This window comes from Neofelis nebulosa, chromosome 3, assembly GCF_028018385.1.
Source record: "Neofelis nebulosa isolate mNeoNeb1 chromosome 3, mNeoNeb1.pri, whole genome shotgun sequence".
Taxonomy (NCBI): Eukaryota; Metazoa; Chordata; class Mammalia; order Carnivora; family Felidae; genus Neofelis; species Neofelis nebulosa.
The window spans coordinates 175,414,607-175,433,518 of NC_080784.1; the positions used below are offsets into that span (position 1 = coordinate 175,414,607).

Below are 18,912 nucleotides of genomic sequence, written 5' to 3' on the forward strand. Positions count from 1 at the left end.
CAACCCAAACCTTCAACATCCTGATTATTTTCATAAAAAGCTGGTATTCAGATAAGGTTTAAGGACTTCTTTTGTCCCGTAGGCTTTTGTGGCTGATACCTGTCAAATACCACCTCACCCCCCTCCTTCTGGAATGCGCATGACAGGGAAATGTGCTCCCAGGGAGAAAAGTACTTGATTGAGAGAGGAAACGTCTAGAGCCAAGCTGAGGGCCAACCTTGGACCCAGGTGAGAATTACAGCCTTGTCTGGATCAGTAAAGGCAGAAGGTGCATCTAGGCCACAAGTTCATTGTTCACCTTATTCAGCCTCAGCAAAGGGAGGATGCATTTATGTGTTCTTCCTCGGGCTCATGAGAAAGCACTTAACTAATCCAGATCGGGTTGTCTGAACTTGACTTAAGAGGACAGCCACGGCCTAACTACTTTCCTGATCTCTTGTCCTGCATTCATTCAGTGCCCGCTCTACCTCTTCCCCCAACAAATCGTCCCCAAACACACCCTGAACACGTCACCCCCCACTGCTGGAAAGCAATCAACAGCCCCCCCGTGCTCAAAGAACAAATCCTACCCCCCCAGCCTGGGAGCTCTGCACACCTCCTCACCTACTCTCCCCGCCTCATCCTCTACTCCAGGGCATGGCCGGGGAGCAGGGAGGGGGTGTTCAGAGGCTCTGAACCTCCCTGGGCTGCGCGCAGCCCTGCAAGTGTGTGTGAGAGCATGAGAGGGTGTACTATGCCTCCTGTGCATTTTCCTAGTCTACAGCATGTAACAACTGTGGTGACAGGCACACATGTAATTAAAAATTTTCCTTCAGCCATATTAAAAAGCAACAGGTAAAATTAATTTTAAGACTGTTTGTTTAACCCAACATAAACAAATGTTATTTCAACAGATAATCAATACACAAATTACTGAGACATTCCGCGTTCCTTTTTTTCATATGAAGCCTCTGAAACCAAACTGTACTCCTTGTACTGACAGCACATCTCAGTTTGGAGCTGCTGTATTGCAAGTGCTCAGTAACGCCTGTGCCCATTGTATTAACAGCGTGAGGTATCGCTTTCCCTGGATTCTCAAAGGGATCAGGGCAAAAGTAGACAGGAAGCTCTTCACTCCGTTTCCCCCACCTGCTTCGAAGCGGACGGGGCTCTTCCCACCTCTGCGTATTTTGCGCGTGCCCCTGCTCCAGCCCAGCATGCACCCTTCCCTCCGACCTCCTCTGGGTCTCAAACAGGTACAGGAGGCGGAACACACAGACCTCATGTGGCATGCAGGAACGCCGGGGAAGATCGGTCACCTTTCAATCTGTCCGTGCTGGCGCTTCTGCTAGTCGGGCCGCCCTCTCGTGTTAGATGCTACCCCTCACAGAAACAAGAGCCAGCACTAAATGGCCTGTGTGTGGAGGGGGCATTTTTAAACTTACTTTTATGATCACAGTTGACATACAGTGTTATTTCAGTTTCAGGTGTACAGATTTGACAATTCTGTACCTTACTCAATACTCAACACGGGAAGTGTAGTCACCAGACGACGTTATTACAGTACTGACTACCTTTCCTGTGCTGTACTTTTCATCTCTGTGACTTATTTCATAACTGGACATTTATACCCCTTCTTAATCCCCTTCACCTATTTCACCCACCCTGACACCCCTCCCCTCTAGCAAACACTGGTGTCTCTGTATTTATGAGTCGGTTTCTGGGGTTTTTTTTGTTTGCTCATTTTTGTTTTTTAGATTCCATATGCAAGTGAAAGCATGTGGTCTTTGTCTTTCTCTGTCTTATTTCAGTTAACATTATACCCTCTGGGTCCATCCATGTTGTAAATGGCAAGATCCTAGTCTTTTTTATCGCTGAATAATACTCCATGTATATATACCACGTATTTATCCATTCATCTATCAATGGTGGACATTTCTCATTTAATCCTTGCAAAGACTCCTACTAAGATGAGCCCAGCAAGCCAGGGAGTGACTTCTGGCAATTAGAGCACTCAACAATTATCAGATTTGGGGCGGGGCATTCACAGGCATCGTGTCCCGTGTGATCACAATGGCTGTGTGCTTAGAAAGGTCTCGTGCTGGGTTTAATGCTCTGCTGTCCCACTGTCTTGAAATTCTTAATAATTTTTGGACAAGCGATTCTGCATTTTCATTTTGCAACAGGCCCTGCAAACTGTACACCCTGTTTGAGGCAGGCGGTCCCCTAGGAAGCTTCAGGGATTGCTCCAGCCGCCTTCCCCGCAGCTTTCCCCCCAAACAGTATGTTACGAGAAAGCAAACCTTAGGCCAAATTCCGCCCAACACATGACCTTTATCAGCATGCTGACGTGAAAAAAAGAACCACATGAGAACTTCTCATGCTCTATCTTCAGGCCTCCAACAAGCACCTCTTGGAAAAGGTTCAGCTGGAGGAGGGTCCCGGGACAGTCTGACGGCAGAGCCAGGCCACCAATGGTGTCACACCAAAGCTCCATGGAGCGCAGGACCCAAAGGGCGCTGGCCTCAAGCTCTGCTCCGCAGTCGCTGGTGGCAAGGCCCGAACACTTTCTGATCAACTACAGATCTAGAATGTTATCCAATTTCACCAAGAAAAACTTCCACGTAGCATCTCCTCTGCTAAGAACAAGCCCTCAGATGCACACTTGGAGAGCATCTGAAGTACATATGCAAACACCTCTGGACTGTGGGTCCCTGACTTAGGAAACTTCAAAAAGCCATCCACACACTCTACGTGGGGACAGGACTTATCTTAGAAGCCCATATATCACACTGATAATACTCCATGGAGCGATTTAGGAAGTCACCACGCAGACAGTAACATTACCCGCATTTTACTGAGAAAAACGCGGTGGGTGAAGGCCCTTCAGTAAAATCACCCAGCTATTAAGTGGCCAACCGAGGATCTGAACTCCGGTCCCTAACTCCGGAGACAGAGTTCTCACACCGTAGATGTCAAAGGAAAAGGTATGGGAATCGGGGAAAAATAGCTATTACCACGCACAGTGTCCCCAGCTCACAGTACGAGTTGCCAGGAGAGCCAAAGTCCTGCCTTCCTTTTTTTCATGGAGACTTCGAGTCCTCTGCCGCCTCAGCATTCCCCTGGGGAGTCCCAGCTCCTCCAACTCGGTTGGTGTTTTCTGCTTTACTTCTCACTCAGCACTTTCACACAGTCCCTTGTACCAGGCACTGTTGTCTCCATTTGTTCCAGCTGTGTGACCTTGGGCACTTGGTGGATCCCTGAGAGCCTCCCCTTCTTGCCCGGAAGGAGGGAGTGTGACTGCACTCGCCGGGGCTGCCGTGAGGACTAGACACAAGAGGGTGTGCGTGCCTGCTGTGACGCCACACATAGCTGGCACCGAATAAATACCCGCCACGGGGGCGGGGTGCCCCACGTGACCACCAAGCCTGGGTTCTGACGACGACGGTTATTCATGGGAAAGGTCTGTTCAAGCAGCAGCACACATTAGGCCTGCTTCGTGCACCAAAGAACACGCAAGCTAGATGTGGGCTTTCCAAAGTCCTCATGTGAGCACGCTAACAGAATCCTTCCCCCAGCCCGGCCTCGGTGCTCCCCTGGGGACAGGAACTGTGCCACGGAACTGAAAGATGCACCTTTTTTTTTTTTTTTTTGCCCTTAAGAGACTCACAGTCTGGTAGGGGAAAAAAAAGGGGAGATAAATCCAGAAAACTCAAATATTCAGTGACCACAGGTCTTACACAGGGTGCTGAGGACGGGAGGTGGTGGTCCTGCCTTCATGAGGCTGTCACCTGAGAGAGACGATTTCACATGACTGAAGATACTAGCGGTTCTCTGCCATCGCATGGGGACAGCGAGCACTGGAAGGACAGGCACGGAAGGACAGGCACAGAAGGACAGTTTATAGAGATGAGCCCGAAAGCCAAGAGGCCTGGCCCAGGCCCAGGCCAGGAGTCCAGGAAGGCTGTTTGGAGGAAGTGACTCTTCAGCGGAACCAAGCAGGGGAAACAGGTGTGAACCAAGCAGGCCGGTGGGGAAAGCACACAGGCAGCAGTGATCACACAGGCAGGACCCCCAGGTCTGGGGTCGGCCCATCAGGAGAGAGGACGGGAGAGTTAAGAGCAGGGCCTGTAAGCAAAGGGCTTGGAAAGCAGGCTTAGCCCATGGGCCGTGTGAGGGCCATGGAGTCAGCACAGGTCACTGAGGGGTCAGAGACATGATTCCTCGCTAAAGAAAACTCCAGGAGCCGGCCTGCAAAACAACCCAGGGCAGGCAAGGGCCAGAGGACGTCAGCCTGGACATGAGCCAGGGAGCGGTCACAGGCCCTTACCCGGGAGAGCAGTGGTGGGGCAGTGTGACCAGCACTGGACTCTGGACCTACTCTTGGGACAGGCTTAGACTGAGGAGAGAGGGGAGAGCAGGCCGCGGCGTTTCTAGCCTGGGAAACCAGGTGAGTCATCAAAATGAAGAACTAATCAGGAAGAGCAGACAGGGTAGAGGGTGGGGCAAATTCCTGTTGGGACCTATAAAGCTTGGAGAACCTCATAAATGGAACCAATTCAGTATAGTTCTGCAGTCACTCGACCAAAACCCTTGAAGGAAATGCATTTCACAATTCAGAGTCTGAATTTTAGACAGGTGACACATTGGTTGTATGTTACGTAACCCTAGCAAGCGGGGCTGAGGATCGCAGCGTCATCACACTTACGATTCTGCAGCGATACTAATGCAAAGCCACACTAAGGAGAACAGCAAAGTCTATGAAAGGCCTCATGGCAGTTTGAGTCAAACTTTGCCTCCAAAGAGTCCAGGACTCATGACGTTCTGCCAAAAAGGAGTTACAGAAAAACTTTTGGTTTTCATCAGCCTTTTGGGTTTTGGAATTACAGATCTAGGACTACAGACCTGTGTTAATTTCTATCACAATTTACAACAAATTAGGTGAGAGAATACATCACAGAATATTTTTAAGAGAAAGTACCCTTCTGCTTCCAAATGCTTGAATTTGGTTTAGCAAGCGCTATTCACTATTCAACCTTGTTCCCGGAGGACTCACTTTTAAAAATGTTTTTAAATGTTTTTATTTATTTATTTATTTATTTATTTATTCATTTATTTATTTATTTAAAGAGAGAGAGAGAGAGAGAGAGAGAGAGAAAGAGAGAGAGAGAGAGAGAGAGAGAGAGAGAGAGAGAATATCCCAAGCAGCCTCAACACTATTTGCAAAGAGCACAACATGGGGCTCGATCTCATGAACCGTGAAATCATGACCTGAGCCAAAATCAAGAGTCAGACACTTACTGACTGAGCCACACAGGCTCCCCTGGAGGACTCAATTTTATGAAAGTGAAAACAGGGTAATTACCCATACAGAAGGGACCGGGTAGGAAGTAGAAAGCTAGGGGACACTTGTGAGGAACAATTAGGTTTTATTTTAAGCCCTCGGAAACTTCACAAAAAGGGAAGGAAAGGAAAGGTAACACGTGTGTGGGGTAGGGTGCACATCTTGGACCGGGATGGACAGAACTTGGTTCTCAGGCTCAGTCTTAATTCACCCATGCAACCTCAACAAGAGGTGTTATCCTTCCCATTCTTAATAGTGGAGAAAAAACAAAACAAAACCACCACAATGTAGAACTTAGCTGAGCGTCTTACATAAAACATGACAGATGAGCTCTGATGAATGGAGAGAAAATCTTCCTATGTGGATCTGTCCACGAGGCAGCATGGTCAAGTGTAGAGGAGTAGCCCACAATTCCAACCGCAGCATGTGCAGCTCGGAATGGACCACCAAACCCGTCTGACACATATTTTCCTCTTCTTTAAAGGGCAGAATGCATACTTTGTGGGGCTGGGAGTACATACACGTTCAATGCCCCACACAAGTGGGTGCAATTAATGGTGCTCAAGCATGGGCAATGGTCCTCAGATCTGCCACACGGAAAACATACAAAAACCCAGCTTCCAACCAAGACAGGAGGAAAAAAAAAAAAAGAAAAGAAAAGATACACACAACAGCTCTGTAGCAAAAATGCACAACTTCTCTTTCAAGGTAGAGGCACAACTTTTTCTCTGACTATAAGGTCCCACCTAAGTTTGAAAACCTCATGTTCTAACAAACTTCTGAGGCAAAGTATAGGCCTAGCAACTGATTTCCATGGAATTTAGAATTTCATCAACACGTGGAACTGAACGCTGATAACAATTCCAAATAAAAACAGTAATAAACAGCATCACCATCTAGATTCACCAAAACACCAGTGAGCCCCAAACTTCCAGATCTTCAGGAATTACCCAGACTGGTCTAGTCTCCCATGTTGCAGTGTCAGAAGCTGTCATTGATTTTCTTTATGCAAGAAACCTGTCCACACAAACCTGACTGAGCTGCAACAAACATCCCAGTGTTACCAATGCCATTCCCAATGCCATTTCCTGTCTCACAGCGTCTGGGACTAGGCACAGCAAGAGAGGCCCCTGCACCGACTCCTAAGTAGGGACAGTCACAAGCTTCTGGTCTTAAGCTCTTGACTAAAGGGACAAGAAGAAGGACTGCCCATCTGACTTTGTAGTGCAGTCTATGTACTGAATTCTATTTGGGGGGACGCTGTTTCCCTATATTACATGTTTCTAGGTCAATAGTTCTCAATGTATGGTTGGTCTTTCGAGGGTCCATGTGGTCCTTCCTCCCTTCTCCAGCTACGTATCTATCTATGCAAGGTTGGCTTTGTCTTCATGTATTTCAAACAACATAAACGCAACAGATTGAATGCAGAAACAAAAATGAGAATCAGTTAATTCTATTTATCCAGACGTTAAAACGTAAAACAGTGCCTCTAAATTTCTTTTATTTTGGAAAATGCATTGTTCATAATGGTATGTTTATAGGTATGTGTTTATCATAGTTCTTTTAAAAGAACACCGCAGCTCACCCACGCTCTTGAGTACACACCCAGGAGAGGGAGGGAAGGGAGGAGGCGAGCCTGGTGAGCAGAAAATGGACCAGGCCAATTAAAAACGTTCTTGGAGAATCTGCATCTGCATTCACGTAATCCGGTACTGAGTGCTGCAACCCTCCAACCCCATTTAGAAGGTACTAAGTCAGCGCCAGGAAAGAGCCCTGCATTTTATAAAGACCACGTATCTGCATGTTAATCTGCCGCTGGTGACTGGAGTCTTGGGCAGTGCACACATCAGGACTTGTTTAGCCCCTTGGACCTCACTGCTCACTACGCACATTATTAACTACAAGTAAAATGCTGCTTACCATGCATGTTTGTTCAAAGTCTGTGCAGATTCTAGAAGAAGGGTCTGACTCAGTGAGAAGGGTAGAAGCTGCATAGTGAGCACTGAAAGAAAGACTCCGGCTTGGGAAAAGTACCTTGCTCCTGCCAACCCTGAGGGAAACGGGGTAAAAACTGTGAAGCCCTTCCTTCCTGCATATGCATCAGGCTACGGTACCTGCCTCTTTAAACACCATTTTATCATCTGCTATGAAGTAGAGAAACGTAGGCCTTCAGATTTCTCTCTAGGGCAGGGTGTCCCTCACATATAGAGCGAGGAGACTGCTGAGTGACCAGAGTCAAATATGAACAGAAAGAAACTCCTTATTTGTATTAAAAAGACACGGAATGATTTTGTGTCTCATACGTCTACGTGGTGACGTGTGCTGGAAAGACCTAGAAGGAGACCCACAATTCAGACGTATTTCTAAATGACCTACAACTTAATTTCATGTAGTGCTCAACAGTCTAAGTGTTGACCCTGCCAAGGGATGGTTTTCCAGGATGAATCTTTCCTTCTCTGTCACTTTGAGGGTGAAGATGGGCTTTCTCCCAGCAGTTTCCAAACACTAATGACATCTGAATCACCCAAGCACTTGTAAACATGCACACTCCCGGCCCTCATCTAGAAAAGTCTTCTTCAGTGGCCCATCGGGGATGGTGACCTCAGGAATGTGTTTCTCACAAGGCCTCCAAGGGATCCTCAGGTGACCCGTGCCTGGTTCCGGGAGAAATACCATTCCAATGTCAAGAGTATCCTGCCCAACTCTCTCCACAGCTCACTTGACTTAATCCTGGGGAGACCCATGAGCCCGTCAGCATTGGTTTACTTCGCTGCAGCTGCTACGGGAGGCCAGTGGTCTCTCACACACCAGGCCACCTGCAAAGTTATTCGGTCTGCAATTGACAAACAAGTTTCTTTCTTCACTGCTTCCACGAGGGACCTGGCGACTCCTGCGTCTCCAGGGGGTGGTACTGGCAAACCAGCACTCTGACGTGACCCTCTGCCTCTCAGCTTCCTCATCTGCACAAGGAACAGTAACCCTAACAACTGAATGATCTCCAAGGCTCCTTCCCTGATGACAGCTGTGATCCCAAGGTCTTCTGAAATGGTTGCGTTTTAGCTCTGAGCCGAATTTGAGAAATCCTGGAGAAAAGATATGCTCTCCGCAACTCCTCACAATTTTAATGAAATAATTTGGTCATCGGTTGTTTCGTGTTGGTCTTCCCCGCTAGAATGTGTCTTTCTGAGAAGGCATGGAATGTACCAGGTGCTCAAGAAGCATCTGTGGAATGACTACTGAATGACACGGGGGCAGAGTGGGGAGAGTGCATACAGAGTGCATCTTCTGTATGCAGATTATTTTTAGGAAACATTTGGCTGGGTCCAGTGACCGTCGGAACTGGCTCCTCCCGTGTCTGTGCACATCTCTGCTAAATTCCACAATCAGTGACCTCAAGTGGGTGGCTTAAAATTAGCCCATTTACACTGTGGAAATCTGCAAATTCTATCATCAGGCCTCCTTTTGACGGGCTTGGGGGAGCTGTTTGCCAGCACACCGGTGACTGGCTTGAAGAATAGAGGGAGACATGAAGCCACCCTGCTGTATCACATCCACATTTAGTCCTGTCACTCTGAGGTTCAAGAGTGATCAATATGCTATTTCGGGGATCAATACGTTCCCATAATGTGGTCTTGATAATACCAGAGCCAAGGACAGACCTGCTGAAATTATGCATGTAGCCGTTGGTGCTGTGACTGTTCAGCTGTGACTGTTCATTTGATCTCCATCCTGCCCAAGTCCCCAACTGGACACAGAGGAGTGTTACATAGCAAGACTGCTGTGCAACAAATTCTAGCTACTTTTCTGGGTTTTGCCATCAATGCTTTTTAGCTTCTCACACAGGACTTCAACCCAAAAATGAAAAGGCTACCAGCACCCATCCTCTGCTAACAAACAACCCCATCTCCTACCCAAAGCGCACAGCACTCAGCTTTTGTGGCACGGCCAAGTGAGGCAAATACCAAACAGGGAGGGAGAAGGGAAAACCCTGTCTGCCCTTCTCTATTTAGTCTTCTTAAACACTCTCGGCTCATCCTTCACTCTGGAGGCTCTTCTCCTCCTCATCTTTTATGGATTCTAAAAAAGCAAGGAGAAAATTCTTTTTTATAACACTTGGATTACAGCTCCTTTTCTTCAAGATACCAGGCAGGCTTTACACCTTTGGTTACAATATGTTAAGTGGAAGCAAAAATCAGTACGACAGCTCCCATGCTGGATCGTGGACCCCACCATGTCCGTGGATACCTGCTTTGCCTCTCGCTGCAGCACGGGCATGGCTAACCCCGTGTAGGTGTCACTGATGAAGGGTCTCTAGAAGTCCTTCAGGGGCACCTGGGTGGCTCAGTTGGTTAAGCGTCTGACTCTTGATTTCAGCTCAGGTCATGATATCATGGTTGGTGGGACTGAGCCCCATGTTGGGCTCTGTGCTGAGAGCATGGAGACTGCTTGGGATATTCTCTCTCTCTCTCTCTCTCTCTCTCTCTCTCTCAAAAAAAAAAAAAAAAAAAAGACTCGAAGTCCCTCAAAAATACTATTACTGGTCACCAAAGACTCACTAGACCTCTGTGGAGTATATAAACTATGCCACCGCTTTACTAACCTATAGAACACAGATTAATAAAACAAGTAAATGATGTGGGGGAGGATCGGGAGCAGTTTCCATCTGTGTTCTCAGATTACCTGTTCACATTTTGTTCTGGCTAAATCCCTCCTATCAGGGGAGAGGATGGAGAGCCTCGTAGGTGCAAGTTCTGAGTGCTGAAAGGTATCCAGGCTGGGATGCCAGGGACAGGAGCCCTGAAATGGTAGAAGACCGAGGAAGGGAGCGTGAAGGGGGTCTCCAGCTAGCTGCTCACTGTCACCGGCAGCTTTTAAGTGTGGCCGTGACCAGAGTGAGAGGCACAGCCAGAAGGCAGGATGTTGGTTGTCATGTGGTCTACTCAGTAGGGAGAGCCAGAGAAGAGAAAAGCTGCAATTACCTGGGGGCAGCATGAATTATTGTAGGTGGAACCAGGCTTAAGAGGCTGGGGCAGGTTCCTGAACTAAGAATGAGTCGCTAAGCATCCTCTGCTCTATTTTCCCTGGGCTGGGTGTGGTTATCCCTAAGGTGGGGAAGCTGTGTTGGCAGGTGGGAGGCAGATCCAAGAAAGACAGAAGCTACAGGGTGTCCTGGAAGGGACACGATACAGACACTAAGATGACCTAGGTTCCAGAACTTTCTGCCACCGAGCAGCTTGTAAGTTGGACAAAGCACACTACCTCTCTGGGCTTCGTTTATCATCTCTAAAGTGGAAATAATATGTGTCCACATTCACATAGTGTTGTGTAAAGTTGAAACCCGACAAGGCTAAGCAATATGTTTTATAAACTATGAAACTGCCTGACTACCTATTATTCTTACTCTTTGCAGGGAAAAACCTTATAAAAAGCTGATTACATTAGCAGCTCATTTCAGAAAATAAAGCAAGCGGCAGGAAAACAAAAACCCATGAAGTTCCAAAATACCCCAATCAACAGGCATTCTGTTGTGGCCAGGATAAAGATGCCGCCTTCTAGGAAAAACTGAAATACGGATTTGGTTTTGGGCAGCACTGCACACCTTTACTAGGCCTCGCGTTAGCCACAGTGCAGACTAAACAACTAGGTGGGCACACGCTGCCCCTTGGCGAGGAGTGAGGGGGAAGCAGTGGCAAAGTCTGCTAGAACTCCCGCGTGAGCGCTCCCTGAAACCCGACTGAGCAGAGCCCGTGGGCTGCACACCGGGGCCCACTGCTGGGTGGTCTTCCCAGCTCAAGTCAGGAGAGCAGTCTGGCTCTGAAGGCTCCCTGGATAAAACCCGGAGACACGCACAGAGGTTTCTTGAAGATGCACTGCTGGAAAGAGCTTTTTCAGGCCTCGGGCGTGCATTCGGAGGGCCCGCAGTAGAGGCCAGGCCAGGACTGGGAAAGAGGTGAGGCAGAGAGGCAGCCAGTGCGGTTGGGGAGGGTGGCTGCAGCCGGCCTCTGGGGGTGCGAGGGGGTGCTGGGAGACAGGCAGGGACCAGAGGATGTGAGTGCAGCCTGGCCCTGCCCATGAATGAGAAAAGGCAGCATCTCAACTCTCACGAGCCCAGTGCTGACCGGAGGACAGCCTGCAGTGGGCTCACAGCAGGGGCGGCACCCCCACCCCAGGCCCTTGAGCTGACCTGGCCTTCTCTTCCCCATCTGCAGAAAAGTGAGTACAGGAGAGCAGCAGGAGACAGAGAAGGGAACATCTTTACTGAAGAAGGGAGAACATGGTCCCGCCTCCTCCTCCCACCCCACCGTGGAGTGGGGGGCAGATGCAGAAAACGGCTATGCCTCCCACCCCCTTCTACCTCCTACTCTCAACTTATTTTTCACTTCATTTCACGTGATAGGAACACAGTGTCATTTTTTTGTTACTCATCACATCAGCAAACACAGCTGCCAGGTCACAAAACTGCTTTCCTTGGGGTCAGTGGGCCAAACGGGCTCCAGCCCCACGCCTTGTACACTGTCCCCACGGAGTCATCATGGTCCGTCAGCATCACCCTTCACCCGGCCAGCCATTTCCACGGGAACACATGGGGATCATGGGCTCAGAGGGCCTCAGGACAGAGGGGCCTTACTGTGGCACACAGCCACAGCGGGGTGAGGTCCTGCCAGTTAACTGTGTGTCTATGGTCGAGAACGGACCTCTCTGTGCCTCAGTTTCCTCATTTCTTAAGAGGATACAGGGCCCATTTCCCAGGGCCGTTACGGGGGTCATGTGAGAGTGGCACGCCAGTGCGGTGGCTCCTGTTCAGCAGCTCAGACTTCTCAGCACCTACTACGTGACGGGCTCTGTCCCAGGAGCTGGGGGTAGGAAGGTACATCAGCCCCAGTCCAGCCCGCAGAGCACGGCATTAGACAGAGAAGGGCAGTAGGAAGGCGCTGCCCATTCATTAAGGACACTGGCTGGGGAGGGAGGGGTAGAGGGCACAGGCCCTGCAGCCACACTGCTCAGCAGCACACCAGCTGTGTTACTTTAAGCAAGTTACTTAACGTCTCTCAGTGTTTCAATCTTCTCAACTCTCAACAGAGATAGAACAATAGGTAGCTGGTCCTGGTGTGAAAACTAAAAAAGGCGAGTTAAGTAACTTTACACGGCATTTGGCTCAAGGTAAAGTTACATAGTAGCTTTAAGTAACAACGGTAATTGGAACAATAATGAATGTGTAAGTATCATGGAGCGGGACAGAGAGGCTTAGCAGCAGCACCTCATCGTCTGAAGACACAGTTTCTCAGAGGTGACATCTGAGCTCGGACCTAATGAAGAACTTGTATGCAGTTGACCTTTTAATCTGCTGTGTGGCCAGACAGATAAGACTCGATGCTGTCTGATCTAGATCACACCCCAGATTACTGGGAAATATCCTCACCTCCCGGCTGCTGCACGGCCACTGCGGGGCCCAAAGCACAGACGGACCCTCGGGCGCCCTTGGTGGCAGCAGCAGCCGGGATGGACGTTCCAGAAGCAGGACCATGTCCTCTAAAAGCCACAGGGCCGAGCTCCTGCCACGTGGGGCCAGAAGAGGATGCACCCCACCTGCACCCACAGCCACGGACAGGTCAGGGGCCCTTTCAGATACCACAGCTACATCCCAATTCCACGAGTCCTTCACCGGGGCACCTGCGGATACAGCCAATACACTATGTCCATCTTAGCATTTTTAACACTGTTCAAGAGACCAGTGCCACCCCGTTTCCAAAACAAAATGGCCCACAACCCACCCATAAACTGCTTTCCACAATTTTTCTCGTAAGTGCTGTTTGTAATTAGTAAAGACCAGGGGGCGGCTCCTGTGATTAGACCAAGCCTTGGTATGGACACTTCTGTTTTCCAGGACGTTCCTTTGGTTGACGATAAAACTGCCTATCAGTATCTGAATTACTGAACTGAACGATGATCACGAGCGGAGCCTTCGTGCGGAGTGGAGTCAACAACAGAGAGAGAGACTTTTTATACACTTTCAAGTACATGACTCCAGGCAGCTGTGATTACTCCAGGGCTTTTCCATTTGAACGTCTCAGCAGTAAATTTTGATTGCTAAACCTAAAGGCGGATCACTAAATAACTCAGACAGTCTCTCCAGACTTTTCAAGTGAGTGGACCTTCCATTTTCGTGTCGAACCAAATGCAGACTTACCGAGGTCAATAAGAATCGCGTGCTGTTGGGAGGTGAGCCGTTTCAAGAGTTCTTTGTATGGCGTGTCCTTTGGCTGCTGCTTACTGGGAAACTGGTGTTTGAGGTGGTGCTGCTCTGCTAGGAATTTCCAGATCTCCCCCCGGTGATGACGTGGCACACCTTCAGGAGAAGGGGCAGGAAACAGAGAGATTTTATGCTCAGAGTACGACATAATAATAAAAATGAGTTAGGTTTCACTCCACTGACAACCTCTTGTTTCATATGAATTAGCAGCGTCGAAAGGGAAAGGAAACAACTAAAATTTTGTCCTGCCTGCTCCCCTTCCTTCCTTCCTCCACACCCCCGTCCTTCCCCCCACCTCCACTGGCCCCTCGCACTTTCCTTACGGCTTTCAAATATATATGATGTTCGGACTGTGCTACACTTGGGCGGGGGGGGGGGGGGGGGGGTGGATAAGCTGAATATGAGCCCCCATCTGGTGCCAATTAATGTTCGAGGGAAAGACTCCCAGGTGTGTAAAACTACAATGCAAAATGTTGTCTCATACGAGGGTTCAGATGAAGGATGGCAAGATTTCACAGAATCCTTCACTTGTGCCAAGATGTAAGACTGTGGGAAGGGTAAGGGAGAGAGAAGACACGTCGGAGGAAGAAAACTCTCCGTGTTTCTCTGCCTCGGGTGCAGGGCGCATGTGTGGTGGGGGCAGGTGGCAGTGGGAAGGGGGAAGGGATTTATTAGAGACGAAATAAAAGGCAAGCTACCTGCACTTTATGTGGCAGCTCTGGGGAACCCCGGAATGTTTCTGAGCTGGGGAGGGGGCAGCCTAATTGGGGAATACGGATTAGACACCGTCTACAAGGTGGGCTAAGAAAGGGACAAGAGGCCGGACTGGCCGCCGTCCACACAAACGTGCCTCGGGCAGCATTCAACTGGGACAGGAAAACAAGAAAAGCCACCCGAGAGCCTCTACTCCACGTTTTCAGTACAACTGATTTGACTACGCAACATGATTAAAAATGTCCTCTGAGGGGCACCTGGGTGGCGCAGTCGGTTAAGCGTCCGACTTCAGCCAGGTCACGATCTCGCGGTCCGTGAGTTCGAGCCCCGCGTCGGGCTCTGGGCTGATGGCTCGGAGCCTGGAGCCTGTTTCCGATTCTGTGTCTCCCTCTCTCTCTGCCCCTCCCCCGTTCATGCTATGTCTCTCTCTGTCCCCAAAATAAATAAAAAACGTTGAAAAAAAAATTAAAAAAAAAAAATGTCCTCTGAAACTAGGAGAAGTTCTCTTAAAGCCAATGACGTCATTTAAGGCAAACTTTGCAGGAATATTGACGGTTCTGATTCAGAACTTTTTGGTTCACCATTAAGCTGTTACAAGGCCCGAATGTAGAAATGGGGAGACAAGGGAGCCTGCAGAGTAAGACACCAAATCTGTCTCGTCTCTGACAGGAGTCCTCTGGAGAGAAAAGGAGCCTCTGATTGAGGGACTGAGGTCTCCTTCCTTCCACGAAAAAATGGGACCGCTTTGAACACTTTCCTGCTCATCAGAGCGTCTGCCCAGAAAGACAGTTTTCCTGGTTTTCCACTGGCCACATCTGACGGAAGTCTGTACCCTTGGCAAGACAGCAGCGGCAGGTTAGACCAGCACGAGGTTGCCAGGTGCTGTCGCCATCCTAAGTACTGCATCGTTGTCCCCACGACCCACTGAGGGACGCTGGATGATGGCCCTTCCTGGTAAAGACAAGGAAGCTGAAGCCCACAGGAACAGGTCCCTCAGCCGAGATCACCCAGCTGGGTAGGAGCAGAGCAGAGGGAGGGACTGTCGTCTCTGTCAGAGCAGTCAGCAAGCTGCTACTCGGGTGGGGACCAGAGAACATGTATTTTGTGTTCTTCTTGCCTGGCGGTTAATAATGAAATCATCATTCGTGGATCTGAACCAGATAGTGGTCAATTTCATTTATTACCAGATCCACAAGGAACTATTTAGAACAATCACTCAGCCATCTCCTAGAAATATCCTGGGTACGGTAAGCAATTTGACTTTTCCCTTACACAGCCCAGTTGTAAAAGAAAACAAAAAAGGCGAGCCTGTGGGAGAAATACAGGGCCACACTTCACTGTGACCACAACTCACACCCTTTCTAAATGCTGGTCTTGGCATTAATCTCATGATCCTGTGTAGTGGGTTGAATGGTGGCCCCCAAAGATGTGTGTCTGCATCCTAACCCCTGGAACCTGTGAACATGATTTGGAAAAAGAGTCTTTGTAGACATAATTAAGGTCTGAAAATGAGATCAGCACCCTTATGATACAAGTGGGCCCTCTATCCAATGACATGTGTCATTACAAGAGACACAGAGAAGACGAGAAGAGCAGGCAATGTGATCATGGAGACAGAGAGCACAGTGACGCAGCCACAAGCCAAGGGATGCCCAGTGTGTCCCTGTCCACACCCTGACCCCAGACTTCTAGTCTCCAGGAGTGTGAGAAGAAAATTTCTGTTTTAGCCATCAATTTTGTAATAATTTGTTACGGAAGCAATAGGAAACTAACACACCCTGACATCTGCCTTTTTAGATTACTCCATTCCTCTCTCCCCGCTTCGAAGAATATCATTGTGTGTGTGTGTGTGTGTGTGTGTGTGTGTACACACGCACACACAAGCCCTTAACATTTCAAACTATAATAGAAGTAAATGTGGCCTGAGAAACAGTCACCATGTTAAGTGATTTATAGTGGGGCTTTTTCACAAACTATTTTTTTAAAACTGGGATATTTTCCCAAGGTATGAGATAACCAATTTCCTCTTATTACTAAATCATTCCCATTATCTTATCAGACGTTTATTTTTTGGAAGAAGAGCATATCGCTTGTGTCATTGGACAGTACCACATATTCTCGTATTTAAGAGAGCTTAGGTTTTGTGATTTAAAAACAAAGAGTCATGCGAATTGGAGCCAATGTTTTTGCTGAGAAGGACTGGAACAGCCTTCCCCATGCTCAGTTTGCCTCCACTCGTACGTACCCTGGGCCTGCAGGCAGGGTTCCGGGTGGACAGGAGGCCACTCTCCCCCTGAATATAAACACCTTTTTATTTTTACTGACTTCAAAAGTAATTTGTGCTCACCACTTAAAAAAAAAAAAAGCCCTTCTAAAAATGCAAAAGGTATAAAGAAAGTGAAAAACCACTCACTCATAACTAGAGTGAACACATAATTCACCACGCCAAAGCAGGAAGCATTTGAAAGCAGAGAGGAAGGCTATTTATTATTTCACTGGGACAAGCTGTAAACCAGGGCTGTGCCAGGCAAACCGGATGTATGGTCATCCTATTACTCGGATATCTGCAATTGTGTCATGCATGTGTCACACACTATGTGCATACAGAAATATACAACTGTACATGAGACCACACAGTATTTTTTTTTTTCATTTACTTATCTCAGACATCTCTTACACCAGTAAATACAAATCCACTGTGTCATTTTCGAGGACTATGGCACAGGGCAGTCACATGGCAGGAGTTTCTGGTTCTGTTTTAGCTACTGGCTACACAACACCATAATATGCATTCTTCCTACTGCAGTACATTTTTGACTGGTTAATTTCTAGAACAGGTTTCTATATGTGGCATTGCTGGATCACAGGTAAGCAGTGTTTGCATCTGGCCTGAACTGCCAACTGCTGAGGTGCCCTCTTCACAATCTCAATCCTAGAAAAGTATACTCCGGTTCACAAAGCTCTACCTTGCTATCTTCAGTGAAATCATTTAAACCCAAACTAAGCTTTGAGTTATTTAAAGCTCTACAGAATTATTCTTCCTTCTCCTAAGCTGACACACTAATCCTGCTGCTCTGATCCAATTTTAACTTGGAAGGCTTATAGATCCCTTTTTCCATCACTTAGGGGTCCTCAGACCATTAAGAGGAAGGGCCTCATCACCCACACAGGGACTATCTTCTCTTTCAAAGTCTCTGTAGTAACTTGGCTTCTACCTAAGAGGCCAAAGGGGTGGTTCTGACCTCCCCCCCCCCCCAAACTTGTTTTTTATTCTGAGCTACAAGATGAACTGTGGGCATTTGTTTGGAGTCATTACATCTTATGTGTTAAAACCAGCCGAATAACTGAAAAAGCCCCTTGTGCAGTTAGAAATAGAGTTTCTGCCACAGAAGGTATGATATGACCATGTCAGTGGACACAAGAGGGTTAGCCTCAGCTCATCTCAGTTTACAAACTGTACAATCACCTATCCCAAACTTCACTACACAGGTTCCAGATGCCTGGAGTGTTTCCATCAGTTCCCTCTTGTCAAATACATAATGGAAACCAGTATCTCCAGGTGCCAGTTTCCAAGAAACTCAAACATTCAGAACAGCTGTCACAGACCCATGCGATTTACCTTTTGTACAAGCAAAGCCACCTGAAGACCATCATATAGTCAATAGTGAAAAGGGAAAGAACAGAGTCCTTCTTTTTTCTGCTCTCTCCCTTTTCCAAATGGCAATCTGGGGCCACTTGGTGCAATGGTAAGCCTCCAGCAATCACCAGGGGCAAAAGAACGTGAGAACTGGAAGAGAGTTGTGAGACCCTCTGTAGGGTCTATGCCTCTCACTCTAGCTGCCAGAAGGCTGGAGCCCAAGAGGGCGAGGACACCTGCCAAAGGTCACACGGGAAGCCACTGGCCAATTAAGAGTCTGAGTCCTCACCACCCACCACACTTCTGCTCTCTGAGAAGAGCACTGCCGAGGCAGGTCCAACCACAGGTAGTGCTGTGTGGTGGTGAGAACTCCAGGAGATGGGTGTGTGAACAGGCCCTGGGACCATTACAACAGCGTCATGTTTCCTTATCCATAAAAAGGGGAAAGTCGTAACTAGCAATCACTACATATTATTACTGAAACTGACACAGTCAAGTTCAGATAAAGGTTAAATAATGCCCACAGACTACAGTAGGAGTAAATGCTTTGGCCCACTCACTCTCTTGAGATAAGTAACACTGTGCAACTTCTTCTGCTGAGCTGCTAACAAAGTCCACGGAAGAAAACTAAGCTTCATACATATTTGAACTGCTTTGTCTGAATTCTTGGTTATTCTTGACTAAACTGACCAGAACGTGATAACCACTAAAATTAGACTCCAAAGGTCTCTGATCTTGCCAGCAGATGCTAATATACATTTATTTAAAAGAAATGGTTGTTTTACTTGAACACTAATAATCATCAAAGTTAAGCTGTAAAATGGAACTACTCAAACTATTTGTGAAGAACCAGTTTTTGTTTTCTTTTAAAATGTTCCAATCCACTGCTGATACTGTTATAAAATACAGTAAAAATGAATTTATATAAAAATGAAACAGAAAAAAAAAAGACTGATAAAAGACAAGTCCACTTTTTTTTTTTTTTTT

The 18,912-nt window shown here is 47.8% G+C and overlaps 1 protein-coding gene across 5 annotated transcripts in view; it reads right to left on the minus strand.

Annotated features, from left to right (window-relative positions):
• The window catches only part of TBC1D1 (TBC1 domain family member 1), a 216,860-nt gene that overhangs the window by 21,200 nt on the left and 176,748 nt on the right, over positions 1-18,912 (minus strand). For all 5 annotated transcript variants that reach the window (XM_058722869.1, XM_058722868.1, XM_058722870.1 and 2 more), the window contains one exon: positions 13,512-13,670. In XM_058722869.1, coding sequence (XP_058578852.1) covers positions 13,512-13,670 — 159 coding nt within the window. The remainder of the gene's footprint in view (positions 1-13,511; positions 13,671-18,912) is intronic.